The sequence below is a fragment of the Myotis yumanensis genome, unplaced genomic scaffold (genome assembly GCF_028538775.1).
Source record: "Myotis yumanensis isolate MYYU_CA2020_CCGP unplaced genomic scaffold, mMyoYum1.0.hap1 SCAF_13, whole genome shotgun sequence".
Lineage (NCBI taxonomy): Eukaryota > Metazoa > Chordata > Mammalia > Chiroptera > Vespertilionidae > Myotis > Myotis yumanensis.
This window is the reverse complement of record NW_027223764.1, coordinates 27,279,758-27,294,910: the sequence shown is the minus strand read 5'-3', so window position 1 is coordinate 27,294,910 and position 15,153 is coordinate 27,279,758. Positions and strand designations below refer to the sequence as shown.

Sequence of the window (15,153 nt, the reverse complement as noted above, 5' to 3'; positions counted from 1 at the left end):
TTTAATTATCAGTAAACAAATATCACATGTTGGTAAATACTATGAAAAAATAAAGCAGAGGCTCTCGGCTGGCGTAGCTCAGTGATTGAGCGTTCACATATGAACCAGGAGGTCAGGGTTCAATTCCCTGTCAGGGCACATGCCCAGGTTATAGGGGGCATGCAGGAGGCAGCCAGTCAAAGATTCTTTCTCATCATTGCTATTTCTGTCTCTTTCTCCCTCTCCTTTCCTCTTTGAAATCAATAAAAATATTTTTTTAAAAATAGAGATGTGATAGAGAATGATCTTGTGTGTTTTTTAACTGAATGGTTAGAGAAGGTCTCCCCAAGCAGCTGACATTTAATTAGAGGCCTAAATGAAATAAGTGAGCTACACAAATATCTGAGAAAAGAGGGAAGAGCAGGTACAAAAGGCCTGAGATATTAATGAGCTTGATGTATTTGAGGATCGATAAATAAGAAGTCATTTTGACTAAAGCACACTGGTCCGAATGTGAAGACATTAGAGTGTATTTAGCACAGGAAAGATGTAATTTGAATGTTCACTCTGTCCACTTCTTTAATATATATAGGCTGAAGAGGAGATAAGATTGGAAACTGTTGCAGTGGTTTAGTTCAGATGAGAAGTGGTGGTGGTTTGGACTAGAGTAGTGGCAGTGAGGGGTAATGAAAAGCTATCAGGTATACAGTTGACCCTTGAGTGACATGGGTTTGAACTGTGCAGATCCACTTATATGAGGATTTTTTTCAATAAATATAGAGTCGTCTCTCTGTAACCCCGAGTTTTGCATCCACAGATTCAACCAACAGGGCCAACTGTATGCATTGTTTTATGCCCTTCTATATAAGGGACTTGAGCATCCACAGATTTTTGGTATCCACTGGAGGATACTGGAACCAATCCCTGATGGGTACCAGGGGAATAGCTGTAAAGTTTTTGGGGAGTCGAAAGTTATACACCAATTTCCAACTGCACAAGAGTTGGTGCTCCTGACCCCTTTGTTGTTCCAGGAGCAAATGTTTATGGATTACTGGTGTAAAAGGAGAAAAATTGATGACTCTTGGATAATGTGGGGAGAGGCTGTAGATATAATAGAGGAAGCAAGGGATTCCAATTTAAATCCCACTAGATATGTGGTCTTCAGCAGGTTACCTAATCTCTCTGGGCCTTAGCTTCCTCTGCTTTAAAATGGAATCCCTGTCTTGTAGAGCTGTTTTGACAATTATTTCATCTAAGCCTGTAAGGCCCTTGGCTGTCTATTTAAACCACTGTATGATATTAACTTCTCCATCCTTCAGGTGAAGTTTTTAGGGCTAATGAGATCTTAAACATAATCGTTGATCAGTATTTTATATAGTACTAGAGGCCCGATTCACGGATTCGTGCACTGGTGGGGTCCCTCGGTCTGGCCTGCAGGGATCAGGCTGAAACTAGCTCTCCGACACCCCCCGAGTGGTCCCAGATTGTGAGAGGGCACAGGCCAGGTAGAGGGCCCCTACCGGTGCATGATCAGGGTTGGGGAGGGACTGCGGGAGGGCTCCAGGGCGTGTCCGGCCCGTCTTGCCCAGTCCCTGTCCCTATCGGACCAGACCCCAGCAGCAAGCTAACCTACCTGTTGGAGCGTCTGCTCCCTGGTGGTCAGTGCACATCATAGCAACTGGTTGAACCAATGGTCAAGACACTTGGCATATTAGATTTTTATTATATAGGATAATATTTGTATTTGTTTAGTATTTTTATATCAGAAAATACATTGATTTTCAGATAGGTAGTAAGTGAAACATTCTTTTGGAACTCAATTGTTAGTGAATTGAATTTTGTGATAAAAATATATTTTGTGAACTATTGATGAACTTCAGTCTCAGTGTATATTTCTTTTGTATATTTAGTTAATGCTTGAAGTTAATGCTTATTAAAAATATATATTAACATGCCAGTTTATCTTTTCAGCATATAGGAAAAGACAGTGTAAGAAATTTTAAGAAAGGGGGGGGTCATTTAAAAGGCCAGCTGCCTTTTAAAGATCATGTTTTTCATAGTACTTAAAAATGAATCTGCTAAAAGTATATATCTATACTAAGTAATTTAAGATTAGTCTGATTTATAGATTTTCCATTTAAACTTTCTCTTTTTCCTCTAGGTGAAGCTGTACTTCACAAAAACAGTAGAGGAGCCATCAAATCCAGAGGCTAGCAGTTCAACTTCTGTAACACCAGATGTTAGTGACAATGAACCTGATCATTATAGGTATTCTGACACCACTGACTCTGATCCAGAGAATGAACCTTTTGATGAAGATCAGCATACACAAATTACGAAAGTCTGATTTTTTTTTTTTTTATGAAGAGGGATAAAACACCATGAAAACAAACTTGAATAAACTGAAAATGGACCTTTTTTTTTTTTAATGGCAATAGGACATTGTGTCAGATTACCAGTTATAGGAACAATTCTCTTTTCCTGACCAATCTTGTTTTACCCTATACATCCACAGGGTTTTGACACTTGTTGTCCAGTTGAAAAAAGATTGTGTAACTGTGTCATGTATATACCTTTTTGTGTCAAAAGAACATTTAAAATTCAATTAGGATAAATAAAAATGGCACTTTCCCATTTTATTCCAGTTTTATAAAACGTGGAGACAGACTGATGTGTATACGTAGGAATTTCTCATTGTGTGTTCTGTCACCAACTGAAGTGGCTAAAGAGCTTTGTGATGATATACAGGTTCACATCCTACCCCTTTGCACTTGTGGCAACAGATAAGTTTGCAGTTGGCTGGAGGAGTTTCTAAAGGGTTTTGCTACATTCTAATGCATGTATTCGAGTTAGGGGAATGGAGGGAATGCTCAGAAAGGAACATATTTTATGCTGGACTCTGGACCATGTAACATCTCCAGCTATTTACACACACCTTTCTTTAGCATGCTACAGTTATTAATCTGGATATTTGAGGAATTGGCCGCTGTCACTGCTTGTTGTTTGTGCATTTTATTATTTTTTTAAAGCATATTGGTGCTAGAAAAGGCAGCTAGAGGGAGTGAATCTGTATTGGGGTACAGGAATGAACCTTGCACAACATCTTAAGAATCCACAAATGAAGGGATATAAAACTAATGTGGTCATAGATAAGAAACACAGCAACAATGACTTAACCATATAAATGTGGAGGCTATCAACAAAGAATGGGCTTGAAACATTATAAAAATTGACAATGATTTATTAAATATGTTTTCTCAATTGTAATGAATGCTCCATCTCCTGTGTAATCAAGGCCAGTGCTAAAAGATGCTCTTATTACCTACATCAGTCAACAACTTACACATATTTTATTAGTTTTCAATCATATACCTGCTGTGGATGCTTCATGTGCTGTCTGCAAGCTTCTTTTTTCTCATTAAATATAAACTGTTTTGTAATGCTGCACAGGAAATTTCAATTTGAGATTCTACAGTAAGCAGTTTTTTTTCTTTAAAGATTTATGATGCACTTATTCAGTCCAATAGCTGTCAGCCGTTCCACCCTTTTGACCTTACACATTCTATTACAATGAGTTTTGCAGTTTTGCACATTTTTTAAATGTCATTAACTGTTAGGGAATTTTACTTGAATACTGAATACATATAATGTTTATATTTAAAAGGACATTATTTGTGTTAAAAAGGAAATTAGAGTTGCAGTAAATTTCAACACTGCACAAACAATAAGGCATTTACTTTTTCAGTAGAAGTTGTCCCACATAATGCTTTTAACAATTTGCTATTGAGAGAATAGATTTTTTTTTTAGAGGTGCAGTGTTGAATTATTTCTTGATAGTGCTAGTGTTAGAACTAGGGCTTCTTTTTCACTTAAGTATCATATATTTGATATGCCCAGACTGCATACTATTTTAAGCAGAGTACAACTACTAATGTAAAGCTAATGTGAAGATATTATTTAAAAAAGAATTTTCCCCCAGAAATTTGGTGTCTTTCAAATAATAGCTTGCCCTTGAAACATTTGAATATCCAGCCAATTTATTTCTTAATGGTGTAAAATCTCATTTTCAATAACTTATTGGTGCTGAAATTGTTCACTAGCTGTGGTCTGACCTAGCTAATTTACAAATACAGATTGCATAGGACCTATTAAAGCAGCATTTATAGAGGTTGATGGTAAATAGATTAGGCAGAACTTCATCTAAAATATTCTTGGTAAATAATGTTGACATGTTTTCCATACCTCATCAGTTTTCATTCAGCAAATAAAATTTTTAAATTTTTAACAAAGTTCTTAGGATTTACACATTTATATTGAAACATTGTTATATAAAGAATTGATTGACTGCTCATAAATTAAATTGGTAAGGTTAGAGACAACTATTCCTAAGATCTCACCATTGGAATTTATATGCCACCTTTCGTAAAAGCTGAAAATTGTTGACTAAGTTGAAAATCATTGATGTTTTGAAGATAGTTATTATTACTGTTATTTGTTACAGTTTTGGGCACAGTATATTAAAACATAACTTGTATTGTTCTGATATGTAACATGGAGGGCCAGGTCATAAATAATGACATTATAATGGGCTTTTGCACTGTTATTATTTTTCCTTTGGAATGTGAAGGTCTGAATGAGGGTTTTGATTTTGAATGTTTCAATGTTTTTGAGAAGCCTTGCTTACATTTTATGGTGTAGTCATTGGAAATGGAAAAATGGCATTTTATATATATATTATATATATATAAATATATATTATACATACTACTCTCCTTTATTTCAGTTACCATCCCCATAGAATTTGACAAGAATTGCTATGACTGAAAGTTTTTTAGTCCTAATTAAAATTTTATTTATGACAGTATTCATAATTAGCCTGAAATGCATTCTGTAGGTAATCTCTGAGTTTCTGGAATGTTTTCATAGACTTTTTGGATGTGCAGCCGCTTACATGTCTGAAGTTACTTGAAGGCATCACTTTTAAGAAAGCTTACAATTGGGCCCTGTACCATCCCAAGTCCTCTGTAGCTCCTCTTGAATATTTTTTGCCATAATTGTTAAAGGGTAGTTGAATAAATAGCATCACCCTTCTTGGCTGTGGCACAGGTTATAAACTTACGTGGAGTTTACTGGCAGCATCAAATGTTTCAGCTTTAAAAAAATAAAAGTAGGGTACAAGTTACATGTTTAGTTCTAGAAAATTTGTGCAATATGTTTATAACGATGGCTGTGGTTGCCACAAAGTGCCTCGTTTACCTTTAAATACTGTTAATGTGTCATGCATGCAGATGGAAGGGGTGGAACTGTGCACTAAAGTGGGGGCTTTAACTGCAGTGTGTGGCAGAGTTGCCTTCTACCCTGCCAGTTCAAAAGATCAATCTGTTTTCATATAGAATATATATACTAAAAAATTTCAGTCTGTTAAAACAGCCTTACTCTGATTCAGCCTCTTCAGATACTCTTGTGCTGTGCAGCAGTGGCTCTGTGTGTAAATGCTATGCACTGAGGATACACAAAAAATATGTGTACAGATTAATGCCTCATACAAATCAGATGTCCATTTGTTACTGTGTTTGTTAACAACCCTTTATCTTTAGTGTTATAAACTCCACTTAAAACTGATTAAAGTCTCATTCTTGTCATTGTGTGGGTGTTTTATTAAATCAGTATAATTTAAATCGCTTAAGTTTGTTTAAATTTTAAATGACGGGCAGCCAAATGTGCTTAATACATTTTCTATTAAGTTTTTTTCCCCCCCTGCTGTCCTTCATAGTCTACGATTATTAAAACATGGGCTTTGTCACCTTGGGAGTAGAGTATCAGTCTACTCATGTTTGAGAAAGGCACTTTTTAGGGCTTTAGTCAACACTTAATACATTGTTTTAAGCACATTACATTACATAACATTCTAATCTTGAAAAACTTCAAGATTGAACATTTTGTGCATTTATTTTTTAAACTAAGGCAGACGTCTGCAGATAATTCCCCAGAACGGATTTGATACTTCAGATTTCAGTTTGTGGCTTTTTCATTCTTTATGATTCTGTAGTCTGCCATTAACATATGGGAAGCTTCATCTACTCATTGTGATTAGTGCCATTTAAAAATTTATATTCCAGAAGAGTTTAAAGAACTTGGTGTACTTGAATTCAACCTTGTTATTTCTAATCTTAAAAGCTTAAAAACTAAGGCATATCCTTTCAACAAAGCATAGTAAGGTAATAAGTGTGGCTGTACAAGTGTTTTGAAAATAAAGCAGAGCATTTATGTAACAGTGGAATTTAATGTTATTTCAAGTTTAAATTTTCTCCATGTGACTTTTTAAAAGTGAATGTGAATAATGTATAATATAAAGAAGTATGAGAAGTGTGTATACACACAATTTTTTCCTTTTTAAGTATGTTTAGAAACTATTCTGGAGTCTAAAATTGGTGATTTCTGAAAAATAGGATTTGCTGGCGATTTTGTTTTTGTTCATGCTCTTACTATAGTATAATTTGAGCTGCATAGTTAAGTGAATGCCATCACCATTTCCATTGAGAATTTAAAAATCACCAGTGTTTAACATGCAGGCTTCCAAAGGCTTACAAAAAATCAAGACCCTTAAATCTAGTTGATTTGCTGCTAATGTGAAACATTTTTTGTTCTTTTAGTCTTGCCAGACAGTTAACCTCGCATCTAAAACAGTCTTAAGTAGCGTAAGTATAAGTTTTGATTAGCAGTGCTATTACTAGTACAGAGAGAAATGTTTGTGAAACAATAATATTCATTCTGAACTGGTATAAGGACAGTACCTAAAAATTAGCAAAAAATAATAGAGAAAAATATTTTAAAACTTTTAAAGATGAAATGTTAGAGATTGATTTTCCTGTGGAATTATATAGCTGTAGGAAGCCTAATGGTTAAGTCGCTTGTCAGTTGTTTTCAATTTTTAGAGCAAATTTGTCTCTCTTTTTGGCCTGATGCTATTTTTCCATCTTTCAAGAAATCTTACAAGTATATCAGAATGTTGGTAGCCACTCTGACAAATTCATATTGGTTGGTAGCTTTTAAGTTTAAAGTGAAAACAGAAAAGGACAAAATAGTTGTGTCGGTGGTAAAACATTTGGTTCTTAAATTAGTTATTTTGAGAATACTTTCCCATAACTACAACAAAATCATTACTCATAATCCCACCACCTGGAGACAAAGCCATTATTAATACCTTAGTGACTATACAATCATTTTCCTATATATTCATGTTTATTTTCTTTAAAAATGAAATTTGTACTGTGTGTACTCTCAAAGCCTTTAAACTTAGTATTTCTGTCATGGGTTTGTAGGATGTGCAGTTACATCAGGAAATGGACAGTGGCTTAATTCTTTCTAATGCTACAGATGCAGATTGTGTGCAGCTATTGAGAGCCCTTTCCAATCGCGTGTGTTAACCGTGAGTGTTTAAATATTGTTGGCATCGGGATGGTATAGATGTCTAAGTAAATAAAACAGCCACATTTACTTAGCAAGAACAAGCTTAACACTAGATACGACTCTTTAAACACCATTTTAAATATTTGCACTTTGGAATTTATGTAACATAGATAAACAAGAATATGTGAAACACTATTAGTAATCTTCATCACCTTTCTATTTCCCTTATAGGTGGGAAAAGAAGGATGAGATTTTCAGTTTTTATAATTCCTAAGCAGTTGCTTAGAGTGAGTTATTTTAACACCTTAAAAAACGAAGGCTACTGCTGGTGTATCACTTTGTTGTCTTTAAATCTGTGTGCTCATGTGACTTCCATTACATCAAAAAATATCTCATGAATGTTTCACTATTAGCAGCTCTGGAACTTACCATGCTTAATATAATGGTGGGCTTTATACCAGAACATACAACTCTTGACAGTTATTTGAGAATTTTGGTGAAAAACAGTTTAGTTGGAGGGTAATACATAACTTATAAGCCAATGTATTGATATTTTAAGAAAATTTTTGCATACATAAGTGAAGTCAACTGCCATCTTTGAGCATTACCACATTATAAAATCTGCATATTTTTTAATGAACTTTTAACAAGGATTTATATTTTTTTAATTAAAAAATAATTTATTTCTCTTTTGTTGCATGTGGATTTTCATTTGTCCCTAAAATGGTCAGAGAGTTTGTTTCTGTGGAATAGAGCGAGACTTGTAGTCATGGCTCCAGTGTTTCAGTTTGTGAAATTTGTATACTGTAGTGAAATTCTTAAAATGTTTAGGTGTGGCTTTCTGTATCATTTATTGGCTTTATTTATGTGCACCTTTAGGATTTTCTGCCTACTCTGTACAGTTGTCCAAATGATATCCCTGGTTTACAAATTCCTTTGCAGTTTCTATTTTCTTTTGTTGTTGTTTTTCTTTGTTAGTTTCTAATTTTTTTTTACTATTTAAATTGCTCTAATGGGCAGATTATAAGTGTGTGTGTGTGTGTGTGTGTGTGTGTGTGTGTGAGAGAGAGAGAGAGAGAGAGAGAGAGAGAGAGAGAGAGAGAGAACTAGACTCCACAACTTTAGAAATTAAAATAGTTTTATTCAGGCAAACAGTTCTCACTGGAAGTTCACAGTTCATTGTAATGAAAATGTTACCCTGGATGACCTTTGACATACAGTAATGAGTCTTGGATATTAATGGGTATGTTAGTGGCATCTTGATAGGTGCATTAATGAATTATTTTCAAAGCTGTGCATTTAACCAAAGTTGGTGTATTGGAAATGTTTATATCAAGTTCCATTTGGCTACTGGTGGACATAAAAAATAGAAATGCTTTCGTATAGAGAGTATTTTTTCTTTAACAAATTAAGAGGATACTTATTTTGAATAATTGGTTTTAAACTTTTTATTCAGCAAGTATGTATCAAGTCCTAGCTGCATATAACAGAGGCTTGGAATATATTGCTAATCAAAACAAAGACCCTTTTTTGCCCTTGAGGAGTTTCCATTCTAGTAGAGGAAATAGATTTTATTAAAATAATGATAAATTGTGATACATGCTGTGAAATATGAGATGCATAAGTTACAGTAATAATCAAACATTCCATATGCTTTTAAAATTTCCACCTCCTTTTTTAGATGGGGCCTTTATAACTAGTTTATCCCAGTGAAATAGAACTGAAAGTTATGTGACATTTCTGAGGAAAGGCATTAAAAATGAAATTTCTTGTACAATCCTAAAGCTTCTGTCTTTCCGTAATGCGGTGACCAGAGACAACATGTTTTGTTCAGTGTGGGTCTTGAGTGACTTTTTAGAACTCCCTCAAATATTTTTGCTACATGGAATATGTTAGACATTAGCATGAGCAATAAATAATTATCTTAATTTACACTGATATTCTGGAAAATTTGTTAGCATAGCATAATTAATTATGTTCTAACTAATGCTTTGGAAGGATCAGGGATGAATTTCTTGAGCAACCAACAGGGAGGTTAGAATGAAACAAAATCAAAAGTGACATCTGTAAACAACATGATGCAATAAAGAAACTAAATTAAAAGTCACTCAGTAATGGCTGAGATGCTTGGGATATGAATGGGTGAACAGCAGATCCCTGCCACATGGAGCTTACATTCTAATAAGAGAGAATGGATGATAATTAACATACCATATATAAGGTAATAAGTGCTGTGGGGGAGAAAATGTGGACGAGGGTTCCCAGAGGTGGAGAGATTGCAGTGTTGGATAGGGGAGCCGGGAATAGGCCTCACTGGGAAGGTGAGAATTGAACAGACTCATCAAATAGTGGTGGAATTTTTTCATCCTTTAAATCAGCAGGAAGCACTCATTATCCTCTATAAAATTTTATTCTCACCTTTTACAACTCTATATTAATTCCTGATTTAAGATTATTATTGGTATATCTAGGGAGAGATTTTAAGGGTATCACCCCAAATAGTCACAATGTTCTACTATCATTTCTTCTCTAAACTGGTTTGGCAAAACCTATAAAAATCTTTTTCTCCTCATACTAAGAGTTAAGTTCATTTTTAAATTTTTCTTACAATCTACTAAATGTGGTTATATTTTGAAAATAATTGATAGCACTTTCAGTAGAAGTTAAAGTTATGGCCTCAAACATTTCTGAAAAACTGAAAGGAAATGTCATTTATGATTTATTGATGGGAAACAAGTTATAAATTTTTAGTTACTTGAAAAACAAGAGGGGTGAAATTTATGTCCTAGGCTAATATGTTTTAATTATTAGCTCATAAGCAGAAACCCCTGGAAAAATATCAGTATCTAAATAGTAAAAGAAATACTTTTTTTTCCTTTCACAAAGAGAGAATCCCCCTTTTCTACTCCATTTTAAGATCCAAGAAGTTTAACTTTGTGTTCAAGGGAAATAGTATAATTGAATTGATTTAATACAGTAGAAACTTATAATTATTTATCAGGGCAGGTACATATAAGTGGGCATGATATTTTGAAAGAAAGGAGTAACTATTAACCTTTAATTCTTTAAGATTCTACGTGATTTCAAAGACATTTTTCTTCGCAATTTTGCATCTTGTTTTTACTCGAGTCTAATGAAGCTTTTTATTTTTCCTTGCATTTTACTTTGCTTGAGAAAGAATTTAAGGTATAGCTAAATGTGATTCCTCAATGTGAGAAAACCTGTCATGTAAATTTAGAAAAAAATATTGCATATATCTTTTGGTCTTGACCTAAGGATAAACTTCACTTACTGGAAATGTCTCTTGAACCTACCTCATTGAGTTTGAAAGTATTTTCCAATAGTGTTGTGATTGCTCCTTTAAACATTGATAAATAACCTCCCCCTTAATTTATAAGGAAATATGTCATGTTTTTACAGTAGTATTTACTCTTTTTGAAATTTATAACTTGTTTCCTGAGACTTGGAAAATTTAATTTTGTGTTTCTGTTTAATAATATAGTTAAATGTGACCTGCAGATATTGTGAAACTTATCTAAAATATAATCTGTAAAATACTCTCTAACTATGACAATGCTAACTTTAAGAGAGCTAAAGAAGTTCAATTAACTGACATTAGAATACTCCGTGACATGCAAATTAGGAGGAAGTATTAGCAAATTAGAGTCATGTTTATGTTTCTCTTTTCAATTTGAATCATGTTTTTGAAATGAAAGATCTAATTTTCCATTTCTTATGATCTATAAAGAAGAGAAATGCATTTAAATTTTATAAGTAGATGTGAAAATTATCAAACTACTTAATTTTAAATATTACATGAAGTTGTTATTGTCAAGAAAGCCCACCATTTTACATAGTTAATTCTCAACAAGGGAACTCTGTGTTCTTTAGGTAATTAATTAGCTAATACTTTGTGTACTGTGTGTGGCCATCATAATTCATATGGATAATGCATGAGCTTCTTGAACTTATTAAGTAATGCTGTATATTCAATAAGTGAAAGGGAAAATAATAACTTCTAGTCTTTAGTAAAAGAGTAGACATAAGGTACAATTTCCCTTTGCAAGACTCAGCAGACACCACTTAATGTGTTTAGCTGTTCTTGGAGAAGATGGAGCATGCTGTTTCTATAAAAAAAAAATCCAATAATATTAAAGCAGATATATCACTCTGAACATGATTTACTGAGGTAACAATGGCTTGAAGGTATTTGCAAACCTCAAGCAACTTGAATCTTTCTCAAGAAAATTAAACACATTTCTACCTTAGAAAACCGGGAGGCCCATCTTTAACAATCATAGGAATTCTGTGATAAGTCAGCTACCTAGAGAACAAAATAAGGAGCTCAGAGAGGAAGGAAGCTGAAGAAAAGAAGTGCAGGGAGAGCTCAAACTAACTCAGTACCAGGGGGATGGTAGAAGGATAGGAAAATAATAAATATTATTTTGAGCTTTTAGTTCATAGACACTGTGATAGACATTTCGCATGTTTTACCACCCCCTTCAAGGTAGGCCTCAAATTAAGTACAAAACAAATCAGAGTACTTAAATTACCCAGGTGTCACAACTAGTACGTAGGAAACTGGATTCGAACCCAAGGCAGTCTGCTACCTCTTAAATGGAATCGAATTTACAAAGTAAACTAAAAAGCCTAAACAATTAAGGAGTAATGAAATCATGCTAATATTCTTTATTACTGACAAAGGTAAAGCAAACTTTAGTACAAGCTTTAATTCCTGAAAAATCAAAAGCAAAGAGAAGTATTTAACAATTGTTTGAGCCATAAAAGAGAAAACAAACAACTCTGTATCTTGTAACATACTTGACAGGTAAGATGCTAAGACGTTGACACATTTTTATATCAAGACTGAGCATGAGAGCTCTTTTATTTGCTAGTTTAGTGTTAAATCCATTGAATAAACTTGTACTTTAGTTTTGCTTGAACTAGAATACCCAGTTTTAAGTCCTTGGCTCTCAGTAAAGCAGGCCAACCAGCAACCCAACAAGTATGTTGCTTGTCTACTTTGTCTAATTGGAACCAGAAAAGGCCATAGCACTTACATTTTAGAGTGGGGAAGCAGGTTTTACACAGATGGGCAAATAAGTGCAATGGCATGGTGTAGGCCAGTGATGGCGAACCTTTTGAGCTCGGCGTGTCAGCATTTTGAAAAACCCTAACTTAACTCTGGTGCCGTGTCACATACAGAAATTTTTTGATATTTGCAACCATAGTAAAACAAAGACTTATATTTTTGATATTTATTTTATATATTTAAATACCATTTAACAAAGAAAAATCAACCAAAAAAATGAGTTCGCGTGTCACCTCTGACACGCGTGTCATAGGTTCGCCATCACTGGTGTAGGAACAAATGTGGCCATTTAGGAAATGAGAAAATAAAGACTAGGGCAGAATAGTGACAAGGCAGAGTGGTGGAAGATCAAATTTTTGAATTAGGCAGGGGAAACTCTGGTTCTAGCCAATGTGGAATAAAACTACTCAAGTCCACCTCTTTTTTTGTTTGTTTGTTTGTTAATCCTCACCTGAGAATATTTTTCCATTGATCTTTTTTGGAGAGATGAAAAGACAGAAAGAAACATCAATGTGAGAGAAACACATTGATTGGTTGCCTCCTGCAGGCCCCAACTCAGGCCAGGGAGGAGCCTGCAACCAAGGTACATGCCCTTTACCGGAATCTAACCCGGGACCTTTTCATCTGCAAGCTGATGCTCTTTCCTCTGAGCCAAACAGGCTAGGGCAAGCCCACCTCTTTTGCCAATGCAATTAAAAACTTCTGGACCAAATACAAAAGCAAGTACTTAAGAAAAGTAAACAGAAGCAGGCAGATTGTAAAGAGTCTGAAGTTGGAAAAGCAACATATATGAAGATATTCCTCATTTTTTTCTCTTTTATGGCTTTTCCCCAAGGTGGCCCCACCCCTGGAGCTGCACAACGGTGGAGAACATGAGTAACTGAAACTCAGAGAAATCCAGCTTTCTGGCCAGAAGACCCAGGAAAAGTTTTTTGTGGGCCAGGGAATGGGTGAGGGGGAGGGAGAAAATCCTGAAGAGAAGAGAGCTGGAAAGAGGATCCTCTAATTCTGTGTGGGAACTTCCACACATCCTGGCTCACTCCTGAGCAGGCATACACAGAACAGACCCAAGGAGCCACAGCAAAGTCCTAGAAAATGAAACAGATCTGAACCACCACTCAGAAGATGAGACAGAGCTTGGGTTCTGAGCCTAACTGGGTTGATTGTCTGCTTAAACCCAAAATATTTCCCAGAAAATTTTAACAAGATCCAGAATCGATACAATCTAGTATCCATAATTACTTAACTAGGAAAGAACCAGGAAAATGTGACCAACTCAAAGGAAAAGGCAAGAAACACAGGTCTCAAGATAACCCAGATGTGGAATTATCAAGTGTAAAAGCAGCAGTTATGACATGCTCCATGAGTTCAAGATAAACACACTTGAACTGAATGAAAAGATAGACTTTTCAGCAGAAAAACAAATTATAAAAAGAACCACGTGGAAATTTCATAGCAAAACGTACATCTGAAGTTAAAAATAAAAATCATTGCATGGCCAATAAAAAAATAGAAATGACAGCCAACAGAATTAAAGATAAATTAATAAATGTTTAATTCTAATGATGACTTTGAAGTCTTAAAGGTGGTAAATGAGGCTTTGAAAGCAAAATGTATTTGATTTGGAATTAGCTATGGGGAGCCTTAATAAGATACTAATCCAAGTACCTTTATGGGGCCCCCTCAGATACATGTGAAGAAGTTTCTGCTGTTTGTCAATTACATTTAGTAAAGAATTAGCATTATCGTAGGTCCACCATGATGATTATGAGAATTTTCTAGTAGTGTTTTATACAGGCTCAACATGTAAAAATGTTTCAAATGCTCTGTGACTTGCAGTGTCCAAGGTGAAGTATGCAATGACAAAGAAAAGCTCTCTGATTGGGCCCATTGAGTTGTGTACCTGTAATAAAAGCACTTTTTGAAACATAACAGACTTACCACTAGATAATTGCCACGCTCATTCTCAGAGTCGGTGCCTGGTAATTGCTTTGCTCGCCTGCTCATGCAAACTCTGATTCGGCCTTTGCAGTTAGCCCCAAATATGAATGTTATTACAGAGAGTGGAAATCAACCCATCCTGTAAGCACAATACATGCATTTCAATTTTGTAACAACAAAAAAGCAATGTTTAATGCTGCTAGTACCTAGAAATCTGTTATGATAAATCATTAAGGTGAGTTTGGAGCAAAACTGAACTGGTATTATGATTGGAGAAATGTCTTTCTGATGAAAGAAGATAAATTCAAGACTTTAGAATACCTCCCCCATTGTTATATTTAGCACCATATTATTCTTAAAAGTTGATACAAGTCCTTGGAGTGACAATGATAATTGTGGATTTAAGAGTTTAACAAGTGTTGCCATTTAATTCTCATAAGGTAGGAAGTACAATTATATCCATGTTATACATGAGGAATTGAGGTACAGGAAGGTTAGTAACTTATTGAACAAAGCAAAGCTAGTAAATTGTAGAGCCAGAGCTTAAATCCAAGTCAATCAGATTTCCAAGCCTAGGCCGTTGCCTACTGTGTTACATGTTACCTCCTAAAACAACTTCCTGAGACCTTTCATTTTCTTTATAAAGACCATAGTCTTCAAACTGGAAAGGCTACAGCAGTGGTGTAAGAAGCAATTCTCAAGCTTTTTGGCCTCAGGATTCCTTCACATCC

At 34.8% G+C, this 15,153-nt stretch overlaps 1 protein-coding gene across 1 annotated transcript in view; it reads left to right on the top strand.

Moving 5' to 3' along the window:
* Window positions 1-5,621, top strand: part of PTEN (phosphatase and tensin homolog) — a 59,527-nt gene extending 53,906 nt beyond the window's left edge. Inside the window, exon 8 of the mRNA XM_070432756.1 lies at window positions 2,141-5,621. Within this exon, the coding sequence (XP_070288857.1) occupies window positions 2,141-2,326 (186 nt within the window). The 3' untranslated portion in view covers window positions 2,327-5,621. The remainder of the gene's footprint in view (window positions 1-2,140) is intronic.
* Window positions 5,622-15,153: the final 9,532 nt, after the last annotated feature.